Below are 27210 nucleotides of genomic sequence, written 5' to 3'. Positions count from 1 at the left end.
AAAAGGCGACTAACGGGATCGGGTGGTCAGCCTCGCTGATTTGGTTGATACATGTCATCGTATCCCAATTTCGCGGATCGATGCTCATGATATCAATCACTGGATTTTGTGGTCCAGACTCGATTATTTACAGACCGCCGTCATATAGCTGGAATACTGCTGAGAATGCGGCGTTAAACAACAAACAAACAAGAACGCAGACGTGCTCATCTCTCGAGGCCTGATTATTCGTCCTCTTTGATAACAACTGTAACAGATACGGCCGGGGTGAAGGACAATCTCCCTCTTCCCTTCGGCTGCCCAGGTAAGGTTGTCTCATTGGTCAGCATTCCTCAATATGTAATTATCCGCAAAATGAATAAATTGATATATTTATAACTTGTTCACACATCATATCTTTAGATAATGTTACCAATAACGGTTCCATTTTCCAGTTACTTTTCAATTTTTAACAATTCCGTTTAGAAATAAGGTACATCAGGTACATGTAACTAAACCATGTTGACCATTTGTTCGCTTTGCGTGATATGTGGGATCAATTAACACAGCATAGGTTGTTAATCATTTTAAAAGTCTATTAACCTTTCTTCATGTCGTGGGTTACCGTATTCGACGTAATAAGCGCCCCGCTCTAATAAGCGCCCACGGCGATATTTGCATATATATTGGCACGTGAACGATCCCAATTAGCACCCTTTCCGATTGATCAATGTAAAAAAGACTTAATATTCATTCGCGTATAATACGCCCCCTGTGTTATATGCACCATTAATATGGGCAATTAAATTCTGGAAAAATATATCTGCCATTCATAAACATTTCAGGCTGTCAGCATAAACCACGAAATTTATCTTTCAACTCTGTTTTTTCCCCACCAAAATAAGATTTTAATAAGAGCCCCCTATTTCTAATTTTAAGAGCGACCTGGGCGCTTACTACGTCGAATACGGTTAATATTTATTGGTACCATCACATACCAGTGAACCTTGTATTGCAATGAGCATGTCATACGCGTCTGATAATGTTATCACACGGCGGGAACCTTTACGAACCTTCGTACACACTGTGTCAAGTGAAGGTTGTGGATAAAGGTTCCGAATGTAGATTCTGAATGAAAGTCGCGCAGAAGGGTTTCGAAAGTAGTTTATATTGGTAGATGACGACCCGTGAAGTTCCGGGGTAGAATAGGTCTTCGGCAACCCATGCTTGTCGTAAGAGGCGACTAACGGGATCAGGTGGTCATGCTCGCCGACTTGGGTGATGCATATCATCGTATCCCCCCCCCCCCCGCCATTAATAAAATTTGTAGGTGACAATTTAACGATGTTCAAATTTGAGAGGAAAAAACAACAAATACTGGTAATTAAGTTTGATTTTAACACACACACACACACACACACACACCCCATCCCACGCATGTGGTGATTGCATTTCTTTCTTTTTCAGGTAACAAACAAACAAACAAGATGGGTACTTGTCTAAATTCTCTACTGGCTTCAGTGTGTTTAGTCCTGGTGTATACAGGTATGGTATAACATACGATCAAACTGTCATGTACAACAGGAAGTCTTGTTCTGTGAATTGTTTTGTCCATATTGCCCATATTGTAGGAACGGTTCACTGAAAGCATATATATGATATAACCTATGATTTGAATTTACAATACCGTGGCGTTAAATCTGAACGCAACACCAAATCACAATGAAATTTCAAATCGTGAATGAATAGCACGTGATGCACGTGCACACAGAAGCCAAAGTGTGGGTGCCAAAAGGGGACTCACAATCATCAATGCAATAGAGCTTAACACCCGTTTAAAATGCACCCGAGACAGCCCTCGTATCTCAAAAAGTCATCTTTGATCCAGGGGATCATCACGGCGCAAAGAGTGAGTGAGTGAGTGAGTTGGGTTTAACGCCGCTTTTAACATTATTCCAGTTATATCATGGCGTGTCAGCTTAATGTGGGAGGAAAGCCCGAAGTGATGCAGGTCTCAGACATTTACCACTTCGGTGAAACCCACGAGCACGGGTATGGTGCTGACAAACCTAGACACATAATTGGGGCGAACAGGGATTCGAACCCACAATCATAGGTTTCTGGCGTGCCCAAGGGACGCAACTCTGCACAGCGAATCGCGGCGCCTTAGACGACTGGGCCACCCGTGCCCCCCACGGCGCAAAGAACTTTGTAGCATTCAGATGCGAGTACCAAGACTGTCATAAAGCGTACGTGTGTAACCACGAAGGTGAAACAAATTGTAATTTGCACGTGATGCCTTCAGAATGAGGAATGTGAATAAATTGCACATTTCAGTTTAAATAATTTTGTAATATAAAGTAGTAAACAAACATATCATGAAAACAAAACTAGTGATATGTTTTCTTAACAATGACATCCTGAAACATGTGTTATTGTTTTCAAGGAACAAGGGATATAGTTGAAGTAGGACTGCACATGGAGGTGAGGTGAGGTGAAATGGGGTTTAACGTCGCGTCCAAGATTATTGCACTTATATAGCGACGTGCATGCACGTGTATGTGTGTGTGTGTGTGTGTGTGTGTGTGTGTGTGTGTGTGTGTGTGTGTGTGTCTGCTTGTACTAGTGTGGACCGATGCAGATTTATAGTGCTAGCACACTGAGATACCATGCCGCAGTTTAACATGAATATCCCACTCAGACACAGTATACTGATTACGAGCCGACCAGTCCTTGTTTTAGCCCCTCAATGCCGAGCGCCAGACAGGGTAACAACAAGTACCATCTTTTAACGTCTTTTGGTATGACGCGGCCGGGGATCGAACCCCGGACCTTCCGCTCTCCGGGCGGACGCTCTACCACTAGACCATGGAGACATGCAGATATTGTTAAACTTGAAACCCAAAACGCTGTGAGTTCATTTTATTTTTTAACCATGAACCACACTTCTCTATGAGAGTTATCTCCATAATTGTAATATGTTTACTCCTGTAGCCTCCTGACACGTCAGTTATTATTGTCCAAAAGGGCTAATATCTCGCTGCACGGAAGCTGGGTCAACGTTTCCTGCATAGCGATATGGTGTAGGTCTGTCTCCTGATATAGCTAGACTGGTACCCTGCCCTTCGCCTCCCAGCAGCTGAAGGCGAGGAGCGCAAACGCTCAAGGGCAGGAAAACCAGTCTAGTACAGGACGAGGCCCCCTGTTATGATTGTTGCCGAATAGCATAAACACGTTTGAAGTAGTTATTTACAGTTAGGAATGTTTTACTAAATATTTTCATTATTTCATATGTACGCATATCATTATAATATACAGATGTGAGACAGAGAAAACTTCTTTCAAACCTTTGGTTAATCATATGGCCCCTTGTAATTTTCTCAAACCAATAACAATTATGAACAGACAAAATGACGAATTGTGGGTACGATAGAGGGAACATGTCAATATCACAAGTTCCCCGAGTGTTTGGCAAATCAAAAAGTGTACCTTCTCGACTATAGGATAAGTACCGCCAAACGGGTGGGGTTGCAATGAGTCGTGGGCTTTGCAGGCCTAAAAGAACAATACCTAAACACGATCGTCTCATTCCATTCAAATCTGTTATCAATGGAGAATTCCGTGCCATAGCAGGGAGGCAAATTCCAACAATACACCGTTACAAACTGGCTCTGTGCAGCCCGCCTGAAAGCAAGGCGTCCTGTGAAGGGCGTGACCCTAACAACTTGGCATTGTTGGCAAAGATTGGGGTGGACTAATAACACAGGGACGGGCTGTGCGCCATTGGCGTTATACCTTGTTTACAGACGAATCAAGCTCAGCCTCCGATTCACCGATGGCAGAAAACGTTGTTGGCGACGTAGAGGCGAGCGGTATGTAAGGGTACCAATTCTGGACCATGTCATGATGTGGGGCGGTATCACACATGACAGGCGAACTGATGTGGTTATTGTGAATGAAGATTTCACTGACCAGCGATTTGTTGACGAAATGTTGCGTCCTGTCGTTGTTCTATTCGCTTGAATTATCGGCAGAAATTTCGATTGGCAAGATAACAATCTCAGACCACAACGTGCACGGGGCGTCACCGATTATCTTCGACGTGAAGGCATTCAGGTTATCGCTAAACAAAGATCTGAGGACATCCAATAACGGGTCACGCCAGAATGACCTTTCATCCGACCAATCATGAAAGTGACAGTCGGAATGTGTTTTCTAATCATGCAAACTCGAAAACTTTAACACGGTGTATTCCGAACGACAGTTTCCGTCAAAATTATCGTCTATCTTTCGCTTCCGTGGGATAAACATTTGAACGGAGGAGGCGTTGCACAGTACGCGGGAAGCACTGTCATACAATCTCAACCATATATTAGACATTCCGGAATGTTTGTTTGTTCAGTTTTCAAAATTTTAATCGAGAACTGTGTCAACATATTTTTCAAGCTAGTCTGAAATGGAAGTCGCCAGGTTGAAACGAGTTCCGCAAAGCTCGAGAAAGCTGCTTTCTGATTGGCTGATGTTGACTTCTTGTTAGTCATTTTAGTGGTCAGTCAAAGTTTGCGAAATGTCGTTCTGACGTGACCCGTAATGGGATCTCCTCTTTGTTTAGCGGCAGCGAGAACTAAGATCTGATTTTAATGAGATTGCCTTATCACGGATCGAACGGTAATAAAACCAAATTTCATTTTATATCCCAGACTGCCTCCCTGGTATGGTCTAATGCCCGGAGAGTGGAAGGTTGGTAGTTCGATCCCCATACCCTTGTTAACAGATGGTACTTGTTACCCTCCCTGGGCCTTGGTACTCACAAATTCACTCACTCGCAGCAAAAACCTAGAATAGGCTTGCTTACTGTGAGTATATACACAATTTAAGTTTTTAAAAAACCTGTTTTAATATATCTCCAAATTGCAGTACTTTGTAATGTGTATTCTCATCATCGAGCAATGAGCCTTCAATCTCACCTTCAGTTAACTCAGAGTAATAGAGTAACTATGATAGTGTAATATCTTGATAAGTAGTATATTACCCGAGGTACCCTAGAACTATGTACTGTAAAAGTAATGCGTATGAATACCTCACGTGCCTGTGAAGGTAGTCCGCACGTGCTGTCACTCGGCTATGACGTATTGACCGGCCATGTGGCTGGCGAAATAAAAGTCTCTCCCCAACGCCTCCGGTTTTGTCTCTAGTCTGAGGGCTAGGTTATAACAGATAGTGTGTGATTGAAGTGTCACATCAATTATAGTAAGATTCCAACAATAACACGTCGGGGACATTTTAAGACGGGCTTCATACATGGTACCCACAAAAAGGACCATACATTGTACCAACAAATAGACCATACATTGTACCCATCAAAGGACCATACATTGTACCCATCAAAGGACCATACATTGTACCCATGAAAGGACCATACATTGTTTCCATAAAAGGACCATACATTGTACCCATCAAAGGACCATACATTGTACCCATCAAAGGACAATACATTGTACCCATAAAAGGACCATGCATTGTACCCATCAAAGGACCATACATTGTACCAACAAAAAGGACCATACATTGTACCCATCAAAGGACCATACATTGTACCAACAAAAAGGACCATACATTGTACCCATCAAAGGACCATACATTGTACCCATAAAAGGACCCTACATTGTACCCATCAAAGGACCATCATTGTACCCTTCAAAGACCCATACTTTGTACCCATCAAAGGACCATACATTGTACCCATCAAAGGACCATACATTGTACCCATCAAAGGACCATACATTGTACCCATCAAAGGACCATACATTGTACCCATCAAAGGACCATACATTTCACCCATTAAAGGACCATACATTGTACCTACAAAAGGGATATACCTTTCACCGATAAAAAGACCATACACTGTACCCATCAAAGGACAATACATTGTTCCCCAAAAAGAACCATACTTTGTTCCCATCAAAGGACCATACATCGTACCCACTAAAGAAGCATACATTTCACCCAATAAAGGACCATACATTGTACCCACAAAAGGACCAAACCTTGTAACCATGAAAGGAATCGAGCCTTGGTCTTCGGTGTAACGAGCTAACGCTGTATCCACTGGGCCACCTACCTCATCCCAGTTATTATGATAAAAGTAACTGTTGGTTGAAAGTTAAAAGGGGCAGTTGTGTGGGCAAGTGAATGATGGGATCGCACAAAGGTTTAAATCTTCAGATGGGTTCACTATGTGTTTCCCATTCCGGCATACCCTTTCATATTTGGATGGGGGTCGGGTAACCTAGTGGTTAAAGCGTTCGCTCGTCACGCCGAAGACCCGGGTTCGATCCCCGGCATGGGTACAACGTGTGAAGCCCATTTCTGGTGTCCCCCGCCGTGATATTGCTGGAATATTGCTAAAGACGGCGTAAAACCATACTCACTCACTCACTCACTCATATTTGGACCGTATTATTACTAAAATCCGTCTTAACCCTTTAACGTATTTACCTAAAATCCGTGTAAATTCTTTAACGTCTTTACCACGTTTTGTTGGCACAGCCCTACCAGTGACGTCATCAAATTCACAGAACGTGGACATATCATGCCGCAATGGTTGGTTGAAAGCAGATAACAGCTGTTACTACTGGACAGTTGCTGACCAGGTCACGTGGGCTGACGCCCGACGTGAGTGCCAATCCCGGAGGGCAGATCTGATGGTTATCAACTCTGCCAAGGAACAAGTGAGTAGTCACATCTAAACTTTATCAAGCGTAGGATTCCGACTTTAAGAATGTGTTTAAAATCACTATCAAGTAGTGATGATACAAGGTTTTCACGAAAAAGGTAGCTTATCCTGCCCCAGCGGTGTCATCCGTCACAAACACATGCGAAGGCAAGTCAAATTTTGACCTCGTTGAATGTTCATACCAGATAGAGAGCGTCCGCCCGGAGAGCGGAAGGTCCGGGGTTCGATCCCAGGCCGCGTCATACCAAAAGACGTTAAAAGATGGTACTTGTTGTTACCCTGTCTGGCGCTCGGCATTAAGGGGCTAAAACAAGGACTGGTCGGCTCGGAGTCAGTATACTGTGTCTGAGTGGGATATTCATGTTAAACTGCGGCATGGTATCTCAGTGAGCTAACACTATAAATCGGCATCAGTCCGGACTAGTACAAGCAGCAACACACACACACACACACATACGTACATGCACATCGCTATATAAGTGCAATAATCTTGGACGCGACGTTAAACCCCATTTCACCTCACCTCACCTCATACCAGATAGGGCACACACTTTAACACGTATTTTCTCTCTGCAGGACTGGGTGAACGTACAGACACAGGAGGAGAACACTGACGGATGGTGGGTGGGTCTCTCGTACAGTGTGGACGACGTGCAATGGGAGTGGCTCGACACCACCGTGGACATCAGCAACATGTCAGTAAATATCAGCAGTAAATCGAACCCCCTCATTAGAGACTCAGACAAAGATTATCTATTGAAGAGTCATCCATGGTACGGAGAGCGTAATATACACCTGGAATTATGTTAAGTACATGACTAAAGAAGCAGAAATGATGTCACTGACAAAAGGATCTCGGCTAAATGAAGTGACCTGTACCTCAACTCTCTGACAATAACATACAACCACATTGTCAGCTGAGGTTGTATTTTAATCACGATATTGTAACACAACCACCGGTGATGATTTCATCCTCATAGGATGGTCCTTAAATATGGAGCTGCAGAGTTAGTTCACACGACCACTCTGGATACAAATGACACTTTGAGTCAAGAATGACGCCCCGAACGCTTTCACCACTAGGCTACCCGACCGCCCCCTGAGGAACGAGCTAAATGTGCTCCAGCGGATTCAGATCTGGACTCACAAAGGAAGGCTGTCACTGCCCGGGAACGATGGAGTCCTGCGTTATCATCTATGAAGTGAGGTCTTGTGAGGTCTTGAAGTGAGGTCTTATGACAAGTGGGTGTTGACGAAATTGGGTACAGCAAGTGGCTTCAGGAGATCTCGTAGTACTGATTACCTGGGGCTGCCTTGTATGGTGACCGGGTCCAGATTGCCATCATTCAACCCAAGGTCATTCCCGAGCTCCCGCCATTATTGACAACGGGTCGGATCGCCAGGAGGGGGCGTTTGATGACTCCCCTGGACGCCATACCTGCTGCTCTCAAGCGGTTCCTCAAGGTTCTTGTTGACAGACATGTATTGCGTAGCCACTGTTGCTTCAGGACGTTATTCGATGGAAATGGTTCCGGACCAGACTATCCAGTGATTGACATCATGAGCATCGATCCACGCAATTGGGATGCGATGACATGCATCAACCAAGTCAGCGAGCCTGATCAGCCGATCCTGTTAGTGGCCTCTTACGACAAGCATAGTCACCTCTTACGGCAAGCATGGATTGCTGAAGACCTATTCTACCCCGGATCTTCACGGGTGCACATCCTTCTCATGCAACCTGGGGGCACGGGTGACCCAGTCGTCTAAGGCGCCGCGATTCGCTGTGCAGAGATTCGTCCCTTGGGCACGAAAGAAATCTAATGATGGTGGGTTCGAATCCCGGTTCGCCCCGATTATATTTCTAGGTTTGTCAGCACCATACCCTCCTCGTGGGTTTGACCGAAGTGGTAAAGGTCTGAGACCTGCATCACTTCGGGCTTTCCTCCCACAATGTGACATTAAGCTGACACGCCGAGATATAACTGGAATACTGTTAAAAGCGGCGTTGTCACTAAAATTCTTTAGTATACATTTGGATATGATTATATACAAAATCAACTTCATCAAAATATAAATTTCAAATCAATGAGACGGTTGTTCGAAGCGAAAGAATACACGCAATTCAAGTAACAAAATGGCGCTTTGCGAAACGTAAAGTATCGACTGACAAATCAGAAGAGAAATTCACAGTTTAATACAAATCATTTTCAACAAAATAACAAACGGTAAGAATCGGTATTAACTACATAAATGACCATCTGTCATTATATGACTTGTCAACGTTGAATTGACGTAAATCAACAGTTTGTGTACGAGCTGTCTCGTGTAGGCCAACATAGTTCCGTCAACGTGTTATGTTCACTGCAGTAAAATATCAGGTGTCATGTTCACTGCAGTGAAATATCAGGTGTCATGTTCACTACAATGACAATATCACTTTTCTCAACTTCAGAAAACTCAGTCTTTCACACTGAAGTATATAATAAATAGAACATTATACGAGTGTTCATGTCATACTATGTTTACGACAGAAGTGTCGTAAACATAGTATGACATGAACACTCATATAATATCCTCTACATCTGATACACAACGGGTGATTCCTAGTCATATCATTAATTATATGTATGTATGCTGAAAGGATGTATTACATTACGAACTAATATAACTAGAGAAAAATAAGATATTTTTGTACAGTCCGCACACATGGCGATTTTAACTGAAGTAAGTTGACGTCAAAAGTCTTATGGCCTCACAGCACAATTGTATCCCAGCACCCAAAATGTCTCATTTCTCCTGTTGGGTCAGGGGCGGTCGGGTGGTTAAAGCGTTTGCTCGTCACGCCGAAGACCCGGGTTCGATTCCCGACATTGGTACAATGTGTGAAGCCCATTTCTGGTGTCCCCCGCCGTGATATTGCTGGAATATTGCTAAAAGCGGCGTTAAACCACACTCACTCACTCACTCCTGTCGGGTCACATATGTTAATAACCATAGCGACACGTATACAATGAGGTGTGGAGTTTGTAAATCATCTGTGTTTATTAAAGCCAGTGGAACCTTGAACCCGACAACTACGAGAACGAAGACTGCTGCGCTATCAACGAGTACGGCAAATTTAGCGACGACGCCTGCCGGGAACACTATGGTTACATCTGTAAAGTACCACGGACTAAAGGTACGCAGCACTCACTGATGGATGGATGGATGGGTGGATGGATGGGTGGATGGGTGGATGGGTGGACAAAGTATGTTACTATATGATGTACAAAACCAAAGGTGAATAAGTATGTTATTATATGATGTACAAAACCAAAGGTGAATAAGTATGTTATTATATGATGTACAAAACCATAGGTGAAGAAGTATGTTATTATATGATGTACAAAACCATAGGTGAAGAAGTATGTTATTATATGATGTACAAAACCAAAGGTGAATAAGTATGTTATTATATGATGTACAAAACCATAGGTGAAGAAGTATGTTATTATATGATGTACAAAACCATAGGTGAAGAAGTATGTTACTATATGATGTACAAAACCATAGGTGAAGAAGTATGATACTATATGATGTACAAAACCATAGGTGAAGAAGTATGTTACTATATAATGTATATGTCATACCGGAAGAAGTATATTACTATATAATGTATAAAACCAAAGGTGAATAAGTATGTTATTATATGATGTACAAAACCATAGGTGAAGAAGTATGTTACTATATGATGTACAAAACCATAGGTGAAGAAATATGTTACTATATGATGTACAAAACCATAGGTGAAGAAGTATGTTACTATATGATGTACAAAACCATAGGTGAAGAAGTATGTTACTATATAATGTATATGTCATACCGGAAGAAGTATATTACTATATAATGTATAAAACCAAAGGTGAATAAGTATGTTATTATATGATGTACAAAACCATAGGTGAAGAAGTATGTTACTATATGATGTACAAAACCATAGGAGAAAAGTGTGTTACTATATGATGTACAAAACCATAGGTGAAGAAGTATGTTACTATATAATGTATATGTCATACCGGAAGAAGTATATTACTATATAATGTATAAAACCAAAGGTGAATAAGTATGTTATTATATGATGTACAAAACCATAGGTGAAGAAGTATGTTACTATATGATGTACAAAACCATAGGAGAAAAGTGTGTTACTATATGATGTACAAAACCATAGGTGAAGAAGTATGTTACTATATGATGTACAAAACCATAGGTGAAGAAGTATGTTACTATATGATGTACAAAACCATAGGAGAAAAGTGTGTTACTATATGATGTACAAAACCATAGGTGAAGAATTGTATTACTATATGATGCATATGTCAAAGGGTAGGAAGTATGTTACAATATCATATTTATGTCATAGCGGAAGAAGTATGTTATAATGTATATATCATAGGGTGGGAAGTATGTTACTATATAATGTATATATCATAGGGAACGAAGTATGTTACTATATGATGTATATGTCATAGGATGGGAAGTATGTAACTATACAATGTATAAAACCAAAGGTGAAGAAGTATGTTACTATATGATGTACAAAACCATAGGTGAAGAAGTATGTTACTATATAATGTATATGTCATACCGGAAGAAGTATATTACTATATAATGTATAAAACCAAAGGTGAATAAGTATGTTATTATATGATGTACAAAACCATAGGTGAAGAAGTATGTTACTATATGATGTACAAAACCATAGGAGAAAAGTGTGTTACTATATGATGTACAAAACCATAGGTGAAGAATTGTATTACTATATGATGCATATGTCAAAGGGTAGGAAGTATGTTACAATATCATATTTATGTCATAGCGGAAGAAGTATGTTATAATGTATATATCATAGGGTGGGAAGTATGTTACTATATAATGTATATATCATAGGGAACGAAGTATGTTACTATATGATGTATATGTCATAGGATGGGAAGTATGTAACTATACAATGTATAAAACCAAAGGTGAAGAAGTATGTTACTATATGATGTACAAAACCATAGGTGAAGAAGTATGTTACTATATAATGTATATGTCATACCGGAAGAAGTATATTACTATATAATGTATAAAACCAAAGGTGAATAAGTATGTTACTATATGATGCATATGTCAAAGGGTAGGAAGTATGTTACAATATCATGTTTATGTCATAGCGGAAGAAGTATGTTATAATGTATATATCATAGGGGAGGAAGTATGTTACTATATAATGTATATGTCATAGGATGGGAAGTATGTTACTATACAATGTATATGTCATACCAGAAGAAGTATGTTACTATATAATGTATATGTCATAGGGGAGGAAGTATGTTACTATATAATGTATATGTCATAGGGGAGGAAGTATGTTACTATATAATGTATATATCATAGGGTAAGAAGTATGTTACAATATAATGTATATATCATAGGGGATGAAGTATGTTACTATATAATGTACATATCATAGGGTAAGAAGCGAATAACTATACAACTTATTCACCATAGTGAAGAAGTATTGTACGGAGTAGGGTACAACAATTGTCGCTCTCTGTCACTAGACGAGGCATGCCCCACCCCTGCCACCGACGGACGTTGGTCGTTCCTGGACTACGCCTGCTACTTCATCAGCGACCCCTCAGACACCAGCGACCGCCTCACCTGGACGGATGCACGGACAAAATGCCAGGGCCTGAAACCCACGGGTGTGGCCGCAAACATGGACCTTGTATCCATAGTAACAGCAGACGAGTCCGTGAGTGTTAGGACACTGAGCCTGCAAACAAACTTCAAAATATTCTTGGCAAATATACTGAGTCAAATTAAAAACTTCACATTTTTAAAAGTAATCCCATATATGATATACAACGGACAAATGTATCAGATAAGGTAATTTTTAAATCATTAATGTCCAAAGAAGGATTTAAATTAACGGTGGTAACCATAATTTGTTCCAAGCACCTACGGTATTCGGTAATAACATCAACAGTTTAAATCATAAGTCCCAAGCACGAGAATCTGATGGCACACAAGTTCAGTAGCGTGTATGGCCACCATGTGCGTTGACAACTGCCTCACAACGCCTCCGCATGGACCTTGTGATGCTTGTGAACACATGATTGGGAAGACGACGCCATTGTTGCTGCAAAATGGTGCCAAGATCTTGCAAATTCTGTGGTTGGTTCTGGAGAGTGCGCAGACTTCTACCAAGAGCATCCCAGACGTGTTCGATGGGATTGAGGTCGGGAGACCTTGACGGCCAGTCCATGACGTTGACTCCCGCATTCTGAAGGAAATTCCTTGTCAAAATTGCTGTGTGGGGCCTGGCATTGTCGTGTTGGAAGATCAAACCGGGTCCATGTGCTGCCATCAAAGGCAGAAGATCTGGTGCCAGTACCTGGTCGCGGTAAGCAGCAGCGTTGAGGTTGCCACGGATGACAAGAAGCCTGGAACGTGCATTGCCACAGAAAGCACCCCACACCATGACACTTCCGCCTCGAAATCTGTCAACTTCCTGTACACAACACTGGGCGTAACGTTCATGACGGCGCCTCCACACCCTCGCCCTACCATCAGCAAATCGAAGATTAAATCGGGATTCATCACTGAATTCCTCTGAGTCCATCTTAAGTGTCGCTGTGCCCACAATTGACGTTGACGTCTGTGTATTTGAGTCAGAATCGGCCCGCAGTATGACCGTCGTGCTTGAAGGTGAAGATTCTGCTTTTAAAAAGATAAAGACAAATGTCTTACTGATTCACGCATTCAAGTGAACACTTCATTTCCAGAGATTCTTCAACGAAAAATTAGGTGACCTATCTAACGCGGGCATGGCAGTGAAATGGTGGACAGGCCTGAACGACCAACAGGCAGAGTCTATCTACAAGTGGTCTGATGGCTCCGCTTGGAACTCGTCCTATACGTGAGTGCTCATATCATTCGTCACAACTCGCCAATTTCCGTAACCTGCAAGAAGACTCGTCCCCCATTCGTCACCACTCGCCAATTTCCGTAACCTGTAAAAGACTCGTCCCACATCGATGAATGTTATGTCCGAAAATACGACGAACCAGTCAAAACTCGTATGACTACAAGTACTTCCGTCAAAGAATCCCTCAGGAATAATGTTTGATAATAATGTTTTGCATCTCAAAATATACCCAAGATACAGTTAAATGTGATCAATCATACTGTATAATACCGTTAGTCCCGATGTGTCTTAAATAACATCTGGAATATATATGATATCTGGGAAATATACGTGAATCATTACGCAACGAGTTGACAATACTTTTAGCTATGCCCCTTTGCCTTAGACGGAACACAGTCGCAAAAAATGGCAACGAGAGGCATTCGTCACCACTCGCCCCTTTCCGTAACCCGCAAGAAGACTCGTCACCCTATCGATGACTGTTATGTGAGAAAATACGACAAACTAATCAGAATGCGCGTATGATTTCAAGTTCTTCGCCAAAGAATCCTTCAGGAATATTTTTTGATTTTGCATATGTCTTGCATCTAAAAATATACCCAAGACACAGTTAAATGTGTTCAATCATACAGTAAATTCCGTATGTCCCTACGTGCTTTAAATTTCATCTGAAATATATATGATATATGTGAAAATATATGAGAACCATTACGCAACGAATTGACAATTGTTTGGGTATGCCCGTTTGCGCTAAGACGGAACCCGGTCGCATAAATGGAAACGAGAGGGGCACGAGTCGCTATTCAGCTTGTCCCGGAATAACACGAGTTGGTCACGAATGAACGAGAGGGACACGAGTCGCTATTCGGCTTGTTCCGGAATAACACGAGTTGGTCACAAATGGGCTGATATGTCGAACTAACACCAAAACGTGATTGAAAAATACTCGATTCTGATTGGTCAATCAGAGGTTACGAATCACACTAACTACAACTAATTGAATAACTGATTGGAGGCTTCGTCTAACATAAACATTGGTCCAATCTGGATTATTTACAAATCGCCGTCATATTGCTGGAATATTGGTGAGTGGGGCGTTAAACAAACACAAACCAACTGTAAATCCTTGAGTTAGTTACAGAATGAGGCAGTAACTTATAGGTCAGTGGGATAATGCGCATGATCTTTTCACAGTGAATTAAACATTACAACAAAAGGGGTATATTAATTGCAATCTTGTATCGAGGCGGTATATTTGATGCATCCCTTAATAGAGAGTGTTATCGATGATATCATAATCCAATTAATATACAGTGAGATCAATTGACGGGAACTACTTTCCTCACAAGCCCAGTTCAACGATGCAATATCTGCTTTCTCAAAATAGAATTGACGCACGTTCCAAGTAAGTGTAGGGTTTGGTGAAAAGGTATGACAGCTTGCTATGTTGGAGTGAGTGGGTTGCGATTAGCATCGCTTTTTACAGTATTCCAGTTATATCACGGCGTGTCAAGTTTATGTGGGAAGAAATCCCGAAGTGATGCACGTTTACCGCTTCGGTGAAACCCACGATGACGGGTATGGTGCTGACAAACCTAGAAACATAATCGGGGCGAACCGGGATTCGAACCCACAATCATAGGTTCTGGCGTGTCCAAGGGACGCAACTCTGCACAGGGAATTGCGGCGCCTTGGACGACTGGGGCACCCCTACCACCCGCTATGTTGGAGTTAGAGATTATAGAGACAGGCTATCATAATGTCTGTAAAGATCCATTTCAGCGGATATCAAATTATGATAACGTTTGTAAAAGTATCCTTTAGTGGAGGTACACGTTTATTAGGAAGTGTGTAAAAATCACAAGCAAAGTTCAACCCCAAATAGGCCTCATTATAGGTCAATATTCGATTATAAGCAAACCCCGGAGATAATAAAAGACGTCAGATGAGGTTTCTATGTTATTATTATCTTATATAGTCTCCCTGATATAAGTGTTTCCCGAAGACTTGGTGTAAACACATATCGCTACATATATGTTTACTTCGCCCAATTGTTAATATATATGTAGCGACATGCGTTTACTCGGTTTCTAAAGGTTAATTTAAATTTTTTTGGACAGCCCCTGGGATTACGCGCCGAGCACAGACCGCAGCGAGGACCAGAGTTGCGGACTCATGTACACCGGCGGCGTCGTGGACGACACGAAGTGCTCAGCCAGAGCCGGGTATATCTGTGAAACCTCAGCAGTACACAGTACGTATAGAACTTTACACGTACAGAGAATACCAGAAGACAATAGTAGACACTAGAATACAGAACAATAGTAGACACTAGAAGACAGAACAATAGTAGACACTAAAATACGGAACAATAGTAGACACTAGAATACAGAACAATAGTAGACACTAGAATACAGAACAATAGTAGACACTAGAATACAGAACAAAAGTAGACACTAAAATACGGAACAATAGTAGACACTAGAAGACAGAACAATAGTAGACACTAGAATACAGAACAAAAGTAGACACTAGAGGACAGAACAATAGTAGACACTAGAATACAGAACAATAGTAGACACTAGAGGACAGAACAATAGTAGACACTAGAAGACAGAACAATAGTAGACACTAGAATACAGAACAATAGTAGACACTAGAGGACAGAACAATAGTAGACACTAGAAGACAGAACAATAGTAGACACTAGAATACAGAACAATAGTAGACACTAGAGGACAGAACAATAGTAGACACTAGAAGACAGAACAATAGTAGACACTAGAATACGGAACAATAGTAGACACTAGAATACGGAACAACAGTAGACACTAGAATACAGGACAATAGTAGACACTAGAAGACAGAACAATAGTAGACACTAGAATACGGAACAATAGTAGACACTAGAAGACAGAACAATAGTAGACACTAGAATACGGAACAATAGTAGACACTAGAATACAGAACAATAGTAGACACTAGAGGACAGAACAATAGTAGACACTAGAAGACAGAACAATAGTAGACACTAGAAGACAGAACAATAGTAGACACTAGAATACAGGACAATAGTAGACACCAGAATACAGGACAATAGTAGACACCAGAATACAGGACAATAGTAGACACCAGAATACAGGACAATAGTAGACACTAGAATACAGAACAATAGTAGACACTAGAATACGGAACAATAGTAGACACTGTGACGGCATGCAAATAAAAAGCCAACGGTTTTATTGCCCAACAGGTGGTGTTGCACGTGCACGTCATGTTGGTGTGTTTCGGCTCCAGGCTCTCACGTGGTTGTGTTTTTGCGATTTTTTTCATATTTTCACCAAATGTCTGCAGTACATCATTCTTTCCCAACAAATCAATCCCAATCCATGCAGAAATGACCAGTATTAATTTTGTATGGATGTCGGATAACACTATGTCAGATATTTATGATTTTACTACTTTTGCTTTTCTAGTTTTGGAAGAATATAGGGTTTGCCAAATATGCCCCATGTTTTCTACAGAATGGACGCCTCTCGGGTGCAGTGCTCACTGGATACGTGGAGGTCAACACTGCTATCGTTTTCAAAATCGGACACAAGTCACGTGGACCGCCGCCCGGAAGAACTGCCAGCATGATGGCGGTGACCTGTTGAAAATCGACAACGTGGATGAGAAGGTAAGATGTCGCAAGACTTGAACATAGGTGAGGTGAGGTGAAATTGGGTTTAACGTCGCGTCCAAGATTATTGCACTTATATAGCGACGTGCATGCACGTGTGTTAGTGTGGCTGCTTGTACTAGACCGGACTGATGCCGATTTATAGTGCTAGCCCACTGAGATACCATGCCGCAGTTTAACATGAATATCCCACTCAGACACAGTATACTGACTCCGAGCCGACCAGTCCTTGCTTTAACCCCTTAATGCCGAGCGCCAGACAAGGTAACAACAAGTACCATCTTTTAACGTCTTTTGGTATGACGCTGCCGGGGATCGAACCCCGGACCTTCCGCTCTCCGGGCGGACGCTCTACCGCTAGACCACGGAGGCGGTCTCTTGAACATAGGAACACCCGTACTACGCTGTGTCAGGAGAGTGAATGATGCGCCACCACTATATACAGGTACAGTTCCACCACTGTAGGAGATAATTCAGTGTTGAGATATCTAGGGACACACATGAGATGAAAGGCTATTTCGGACAGAAAGAGGTCCGCTACACTCAAGATCATCACACGGCTCCAGATCCGTGAAGATCCGGTTAGAATAGGTATTCAGCAACCCATGCTTGTCGTAAAAGGCGACTGTGCTTGTCGTAAGAGGCGAATAACGGGATCAGGTGGTCAGGCTCGCTGACTTAGTTGATGCATGTCATCGTGTCCCAAATGCGTGGATCGATGTTCATGATGTCAATCACTGGATTGTCTGGTCCAGACTCGATTATTTGCGGACCGCCGACATATAGCTGGGATATTGCTGAGTGCGGCGTTAAACAACAAACAAACAAACAAACAAAATACACGGGTCCGCTTGTTTTACACAGACACCACGGGCAGCACTGGAGTAGTGATATTATATACTTTCTCTGTAACTCTTATTACCGCCAGATCCCACCGCATAAAGTTCGTACAACAATTTGAAATAGTTCCATGTAATTCTATTCGGAATTTATTGTTGATTTGGAGAAATTACCAAACGAAATCACTTGTTATATAAACATCCGGGATACCCCCAGGTGGTGTGTATCACGTGATCTATTTGATGTTCCAGATCGCATGGATTCGGAATGGGATGTTGTAGTACGGAAGCATTTTAGGGTCATTTGGTTTTATTCTTACTACTTGAAATTTCAAGACGCTATGTTAAAATTTCAAGATGCTAAGTTCAAATAATATTGAAATTTCAAGATAAATAAGTTTAATTTTCAGATATTAACTTGAAATTTCAAGATACTAACTTGAAATTTCAACTTAGTTTCTTAAAATTTCAAGAAAAAAACACAAAAACAAACAAACAAATGACCCTAAAAGGCTACCGTACATTTTCTGTTGAGCAGTACTGGTTCGACCACATGTACCTTGCCGGAGGGCGTGGCTACTGGACAGGACTCAACGACCAGGCACAGGAGGGAGATTTTGTGTGGGCGGATGGCTCAGCCCCAGACAACACGCTTGTGTAAGTTGTAATTATTTAAAATAGATCAAAGGTGCTCGGACAACCCGCACTGATGGCATGTCCTTATATGCTCAGCCAACACAGCAATTTGTATTACCTCCATAAAATGTGTATTAGTAACTCCTTTGTTCATTAATTAACGTCCCACCTATATTCCATCTATATGATGGATGTTTGTAAATGATCGAGTCTGGACCAGAAAATCAAGTGATTGACATCATGAACATCAGTCCAATCAACCATAAGTCATCGATCTTGACCACCCGATCGATTTTGTTGCCTCTTCCGGCTCTTTGTGGGGACCTATATACATTTTTATCTGTAATCCCCACGGGAGTGATGAGTGTTTCGACACAGTCACCTATATCTGGGAGTGGGTTGAGTTGGATATCTGAACAGTACTTTAGTTACTGGCAAACTGACCCGTGAAGATCCGGGGTAGAATAGGTCTTCAGCAACCTATGCTTGCCGTGAAGATTTGGGGTAGTATAGGTCTTCAGCAACCCATGCTTGCCGTGAAGATCCGGGGTAGAATAGGTCTTCAGCAACCCATGCTTGCCCGTATAATGCGACTATGCTTGTCGTAAGAGGCGACTTACGGGATCGGATGGTCAGACTTGCTGACTTTTTAAAATATTTTTTTGTTTATTTATTACTTTTTCTATTTGTTGCATTTCATATTGTTTTTACAAAACAGAAAAACAGTGTCTTCCATGTTACAAAAAATGTGTATGGCGTGATGACCAATATTTATAAAATCTGTCTGAATTCCCACAAATGCTGAACATGTGGAGATGAGGTAATACTGCTTCAGTTCATTCTGGAAGATCTGGAACGATGGAATATGCTTTGTATCTTTACATGAGAAAATAAGTTTTGGCAAAGAACAATTATAAAATTTAATGGGTCATTACTTCTGAATTGGTATCCAAGCAAAACATGTCGTGATATTTCCTTGGATTTGAGCGCTGGTATTTAGCCAAAGATCCAGTGCTGTCCAGATGCTGACTTGGTTGATGCATGTCATCGTATCCCAATTGCGTGGATCGATGCTCATGATGTCAATCACTGGATTGTCTGGTCCAGACTCGATTATTTACAGACCGCGGTCATATAGCTGGAATATTTTTGAGTGTGGTGTTAAACACCAAACAAACAAACAATTACTCGCGAACTGTGGTGGGAAGGTCTTGTGACTTGAATGGAAGACGTTTACGACTTGGTGACTTGGACTGCTGTGTTTGGTGCTGGTAACCCGGGAGCATCTAGCATTCGAACCTAAAACCCGCGGACCTGAACACGGTTAAGGTGCTCATCTATACCAGCAAATTTGAAGCATGAAGTTGCAGCTGCCACGCAGTCTGCCAGGTTACACCAGCTTACCATTGATGCAGTACTATTCATATCTAGCTGCCACTGTCGCCAACCAATCCCAAGCAGAGTAACGGAGAATCAGATTTGCATCGTAATATCGACAAACAGGGTAACGGGGGAACATATTTGCATCGTAATATCAACCAGCAGGGTAACGGGGGAATATATTTGCATCGTCATATCAACAAGTGGGGTAACGGGGGAACATATTTGCATCGTAATATCGACAAGCGCGGTAACGGGGGAACATATTTGCATCATAATATCGACAAACAGGGTAATGGGGGAACATATTTGCATTGTAATATCGACAAACAGGGTAACGGGGGAACATATTTGCATCGTAATATCGACAAACAGGGTAACGGGGGAACATATTTGCATCGTAATATCGACAAACAGGGTAATGGGGGAACATATTTGCATCGTAATATCGACAAACAGGGTAACGGGGGAACATATTTGCATCGTAATATCAACCAGCAGGGTAACGGGGGAACATATTTGCATCGTAATATCAACCAGCAGGGTAACGGGGAATTATATTTGCACCGTAATATCGACAAACAGGGTAAGTGGGGAACATATTTGCATCGTAATATCGACAAGCGGGGTAACGGGGGAACATATTTGCATCGTCATATCAACAAGTGGGGTAACGGGGGAACATATTTGCATCGTAATATCGACAAGCGGGGTAACGGGGGAACATATTTGCATCGTAATATCGACAAACAGGGTAATGGGGGAACATATTTGCATCGTAATATCGACAAACAGGGTAACGGAGGAACATATTTGCATCGTAATATCGACAAGCGGGGTAACGGGGGAACATATTTGCATCGTAATATCGACAAACAGGGTAATGGGGGAACATATTTGCATCGTAATATCGACAAACAGGGTAACGGAGGAACATATTTGCATCGTAATATCGACAAGCGCGGTAACGGGGGAACATATTTGCATCGTAATATCGACAAACAGGGTAATGGGGGAACATATTTGCATCGTAATATCGACAAACAGGGTAACGGGGGAACATATTTGCATCGTAATATCAACCAGCAGGGTAACGGGGGAACATATTTGCATCGTAATATCAACCAGCAGGGTAACGGGGAATTATATTTGCACCGTAATATCGACAAACAGGGTAAGTGGGGAATATATTTGCATCGTAATATCAACCAGCAGGGTAACAGGGGGAATCAGATTTGCACCGTAATATCGACAAACAGGTAATGGGGGAACATATTTGCATCGTAATATCGACAAACAGGGTAATGGGGGAACATATTTGCATCGTAATATCACCTATCAGGGTAACAGGGGGAATCAGATTTGCACCGTAATATCGACAAACAGGGTAAGGGGGGAATATATTTGCATCGTAATATCGACAAACAGGGTAACGGGGGTGCATCGTAATATTTAATAAACAAAATGATGAACTTTCAGTCAGTGGGACAGCGAGCCAGACAACGCTCACAACCAGGACTGCACTGTGATCATGAGCGACGGTTCCTTCAGTGACCAAAGCTGCGCGTCCCGGGCGGGGTACGTCTGTAAATACACAAAGGACCCCGGGGAGCAGTGCGCTACAGGATGGGCGACCTACCAACAGGCAGGGTGCTACTACATCAGCTCCGGCAACAGGAGCCGGGGGGTCATGTGGGACGAGGTGAAGCAGCGGTGTCTGGATCTCGCCCATATCTACGACAATGAGCTCCAGGCCTTCTATCTGTACATTCAGTCACAAGCTGAGATGGTGAGGACGATAACATTGGTTTTACGACAGAAGTTGTTAATCCGGACTGTTCACATGCCTGTCTGGATAAACGAGTTTTACGGAAGAACTTGTTAATCCGGACGGTTCACATTACTATATCTGGATAAACGAGTTTTACGGAAGAACTTGTTAATCCGGACTGTAATATGTCTTGATACACGACAGCATACAGCATGAATTGTTGTATACTAATTTGTTCCGAACTGATGCCTCCATATATAACTTTTAATTCGTGAAAATGTTCGGATAACAGAGATTTCAATTCTTCATAAAAACAATTTTGGGGAAATTGTGAAAAATGCCAGTTAATAGATATGTGCAAACTAAAAACAACATTATTTTAAACTAAACTCAAATAAAATATGGATACCAGTCCAAAGTAACGGGATTCTCAGTGGTTTATTTTGAGTATGGAAACATCGCTTTTAAATAATATTTCGAAATTTCAAGTGAGCATACGTCCTGCTGCGTTATCCGCCGCCCATCTTTCACCACTCCGTACCTGATGGCCGTCAGATTAGAAAACGTATGTTTGATATGCAGTAATTGCGTGGTGTGCGAAATAACATTATTAAGTACATATATTAAGTTTCGTTTCGGTATTTTGTTCTTTTCACTCCTCTATGGACATTGACCTTCACATACCAGTTTGTCTAGATTTACTGCATTTCCGACATTTCCGTCAGTGGTGGTTAAAAAATATTTATAGAATTCTCTGCTACTTTAAATTAGCCAATTAGTCATTTCTGCATGTAGCACAGTTATTGTTTAGTATTAATGTTTTGATGCATGGGGAACTTCTGTTACTTATGGGGGCGGTCGGGTGGCCAAGTGATTAAAGCGTTAGTTCGTCACGCCGAAGAACCGTGTTCAGTTCCCAATATAAGCCTATTTCTAGTGTCCCCCGCCGTGATATTGCTGGAATATTGCTAAAAGCGGCGTAAAACCAAACTCACTCACTCTGTTACTTATTTTCCTGTTTTTATAGCCTTTATAATCTAATGTTTCCAATATTTAGATACCATCAAGTGAGCTACAGAGCCTAAAGGCTACATTGTTTATCCGTAGATACTGAAACACGTTTAAAACACACAACATTCTGCTTTCTAATGTCAAAGCATGTATACACTGTAATCGGTATATCGAGTCAAAGCATGCATACACTGTAATCGATATATCTACTCAAAGCATGTACATACTGTATTCGATATATCTACCCAAAGCATGAAGACATTGTAATCGACATATCTACTCAAAGCATGAAGACACTGTAATCGATATGTCTACTCAAAGTATGAAGACACTGTAATCGATATATCTACTCAAAGCATGTATACCCTGAAATTGATATATCTACTCAAAAGATGAAGACACTGTAATCGATATATCTGCCCAAAGCATGAAGACACTGTAATCGATATATCTTCTCAAAACATGTATACACTGTAATCGATATATCTACTAAAAGCATATGCACATTGTAATCGATATATCTATTCAAAGCATGTATACACGGTAATCGATATATCTACTCAAAGCATGTATACACTGTAATCGATATATCTAATTAAAGCATGAAGACACTGTAATCGATATATCTACTCAAAGCATGGAGACACTGTAATCGATATGTCTACTCAAAGTATGAAGACACTGTAATCGATATATCTACTCAAAGCATGTATACTCTGAAATTGATATATCTACTCAAAAGATGAAGACACTGTAATCGATATATCTGCCCAAAGCATGAAGACACTCTAATCGATATATCTTCTCAAAACATGTATACACTGTAATCGATATATCTACTAAAAGCATATGCACATTGTAATCGATATATCTATTCAAAGCATGTATACACGGTAATCGATATATCTACTCAAAGCATGTATACACTGTAATCGATATATCTAATTAAAGCATGAAGACACTGTAATCGATATATCTACTCAAAGCATGCATACACTGTAATCGATATATCTTCTCAAAGCATGCATACACTGTAATCGATATATCTTCTCAAAGCATGCATACACTGTTATCGATATATCTACTCAAAGCATGTATACACTGTAATCTATATATCTTCTCAAAGCATGCATACACTGTTATCGATATATCTACTCAAAGCATGTATACACTGTAATCTATATATCTTCTCAAAGCATGCATACACTGTTATCGATATATCTTCTCAAAGCATGCATACACTGTAATCGATATATCTTCTCAAAGCATGCATACACTGTTATCGATATATCTACTCAAAGCATATATACACTGTAATCTATATATCTTCTCAAAGCATGTATACACTGTAATCTATATATCTTCTCAAAGCATGCATACACTGTAATCTATATATCTTCTCAAAGCATGTATACACTGTAATCTATATATCTTCTCAAAGCATGTATACACTGTAATCTATATATCTTCTCAAAGCATGTATACACTGTAATCTATATATCTTCTCAAAGCATGTATACACTGTAATCTATATATCTACTCAAAGCATATGTACACTGTAATCAATGTATCTACTCAAAGCATGTATACACTGTAATCGACATATCGTCTCAAAGCATGTATACACTGTAATCTATATATCTACTCAAAGCATGTATACACTGTAATCTATATATCTACTCAAAGCATGTATACACTGTAATCTACATATATCTAATTAAAGCATGAAGACACTGTAATCGATATATCTACTCAAAGCATGCATACACTGTAATCGATATATCTACTCAAAGCATGCATACACTGTAATCGATATATCTTCTCAAAGCATGCATACACTGTAATCGATATATCTTCTCAAAGCATGCATACACTGTTATCGATATATCTTCTCAAAGCATGCATACACTGTAATCGATATATCTTCTCAAAGCATGCATACACTGTAATCGATATATCTACTCAAAGCATGCATACACTGTAATCGATATATCTTCTCAAAGCATGCATACACTGTTATCGATATATCTACTCAAAGCATGCATACACTGTTATCGATATATCTACTCAAAGCATGTATACACTGTAATCGATATATCTAATTAAAGCATGAAGACACTGTAATCGATATATCTAATTAAAGCATGAAGACACTGTAATCGATATATCTACTCAAAGCATATGTACACTGTAATCGATATATCGAGTCAATATCCATACACACTGTAATCGATATATCGAATCAATACACACGCGCTGTAATCGATATATTAATTCAATACAAACACATACTGTAATCGATATATCGAGTCAAAGAATGTTCACACTGTTATCGATATGTCGAGTCAATACATATATGCACTGTAATCGATATATGAAGTTAATATACATACACACTGTAATCGATATATCGAGCCAATACACAGACACGCGCGCGCGCTCTCGCACACACACACACACGCTGTAATCGATACTAGTGTATCAATTCAACACATGCACAGTTAACGTTAAGGGAAGAGAAGCAAGGGCAAGAGATTGGTGAGTGTACCATGGCTTCATGTCTATATTGCACTGCAGACATGGTTGGTATCCCAGCTGCAGCTGCAGCCGGACCTCGGTATGATGTGGTGGACGGGGCTCAACGACATCACCATCGAGGGGGCCTGGACGTGGGCGACAGACTTCGCCAACCCGGTAGACATGACTTTGATGTGAGTGTTAAACATGAGCGTGGGGATAATCCGTTGAAGAGTGGGTTTCCTCTCTATGGTATCCTCTCACTCACTCGCCCCGTCAAACCCCACTCACTCGCCCCTCATTATCCAGAACCTGTCACTCATCCACTCGCCGACCCACTTATTCATGCACTCGCCGGCTCGCAAACCACTCACTCATCCCCCAAACACTCACTCATCCACTCGCCAACCCACGTATTCATGCACTCGCCGGTCATAACCCACTCACTCACTCGCCCCTAATCATCCCCCCAAACACTCACTCATCCACTCGCCAACCCACGTATTCATGCACTCGCCGGTCATAACCCACTCACTCACTCGCCCCTAATCATCCCCCCAAACACTCACTCATCCACTCGCCAACCCACCAATTCGTGCACTCGCCCGCTCACAACCCACTCACCCACCCCTCATCATCACCGACGCATTCACTCATCCACTCGCCAACCATGCTATTCATTCACGCTCCCACTCACTCATTCACTTTATCAATACAGTCCCTGGGACACGGAGCCTAACAACTACGGTGGCAACGAGGACTGTGCTGTCATGCTGCCGGGAGGCCGCTACAACGACATGCCCTGCACCGCCAAGTCCTACTACATCTGTAAGAGTGCCGCAGGTAGGATACACAAACCCCGATATTCCGAAAACTCACCATTCCGAACGATCCCTTTTCTGACTGTAAACTAATGATGACACTAGCTGCTTCAGTAAATCTCACCCATGTTTCAGGGCTCGGCGTGGTCGTGTCTTCCATGGTGATGTGGGCGGGAGTGCTGGCAACCCTTCTCGCAAGATAACACCGGAGACCCTTGTAACAGAACCTCGTTAATCCGGACACCGTTAATCCAAACACAGGTGTTCCCCAAGCCTCAGCCTCTGCTCTGTTGAAGGTCGCACCAACACAAGGCTGGCGCCCAAGAGCCGCACGATGTTATGGGAAACATGTTATGTTGTCCGTCTCTCCAACAATTTGGATGGATATCGAAATGTCCGGATTATGGAGGTTCACTTGTTTTACCTAGTTTGAATTTGCGATGTTACCAGGATACTCTTTACATACTCAAAAACTGCATGAACTTATGTCGACCTCGCGACATTAGCGAAACATATTGTGCATTTACAATAGACCCGCATTTTGTATCCTTTCAATTTCTAATTCAGCAATAATTGACCACGTTACAGATGTTTTTGCATTTTGCATTTTGGAATGATGAGTGAGTGAGTGAGTGAGTGGGGTTTTACGCCGCTTTTAGTGATATTCCAGCAATATCACGACACCAGAAATTGGCTTCACACATTGTACCCATGTCGGGTGACGAGCGAACGCTTTAACCACTAGGCTACCCGACCGCCCTTGGAATGATGAACTGGATACAAGTGGAGATTCCAACCCGGCTTGTTCTGTCGCCGGGCCCGGGGAAAAGGGCGTTCCAGAGGTTCGTCCCCATAACCCACCCACCCACATACTGAC

The 27210-nt window shown here is 41.5% G+C and overlaps 1 protein-coding gene across 1 annotated transcript; it reads left to right on the top strand.

The window, feature by feature from the left end:
* Positions 1–248: 248 nt before the first annotated feature.
* LOC124115905 (macrophage mannose receptor 1-like) lies at positions 249–27210 on the top strand. The gene is made up of 14 exons (XM_046477067.2): positions 249–304; positions 1447–1524; positions 6529–6710; positions 7292–7410; positions 9769–9896; positions 12307–12500; positions 13534–13667; positions 15797–15930; positions 17201–17355; positions 18736–18854; positions 21693–22002; positions 25573–25706; positions 26231–26355; positions 26469–27210. Exons 2-14 carry the CDS (start codon positions 1467–1469, stop codon positions 26534–26536), a joined length of 1860 nt encoding a protein of 619 aa, XP_046333023.2. The 5' UTR covers positions 249–304; positions 1447–1466; the 3' UTR covers positions 26537–27210.

Source organism: Haliotis rufescens, unplaced genomic scaffold (assembly GCF_023055435.1).
Source record: "Haliotis rufescens isolate VD_foot unplaced genomic scaffold, xgHalRufe1.0.p SCAF_27, whole genome shotgun sequence".
Classification (NCBI taxonomy): Eukaryota; Metazoa; Mollusca; class Gastropoda; order Lepetellida; family Haliotidae; genus Haliotis; species Haliotis rufescens.
Note: the sequence above shows the minus strand (reverse complement) of the source record. Positions and strands in the feature narration are given on the sequence as shown.

Excerpts from the sequence above, each read along its gene's own strand:
- LOC124115905 (XM_046477067.2), top strand. The coding sequence starts at position 1,467 with ATGGGTACTTGTCTAAATTCTCTACTGGCTTCAGTGTGTTTAGTCCTG. Across the intron at positions 6,711-7,291 it reads TCAACTCTGCCAAGGAACAA|GACTGGGTGAACGTACAGAC; the intron begins GTGAGTAGTCAC and ends TTCTCTCTGCAG. Across the intron at positions 13,668-15,796 it reads GCTTGGAACTCGTCCTATAC|CCCCTGGGATTACGCGCCGA; the intron begins GTGAGTGCTCAT and ends TTTTTTGGACAG.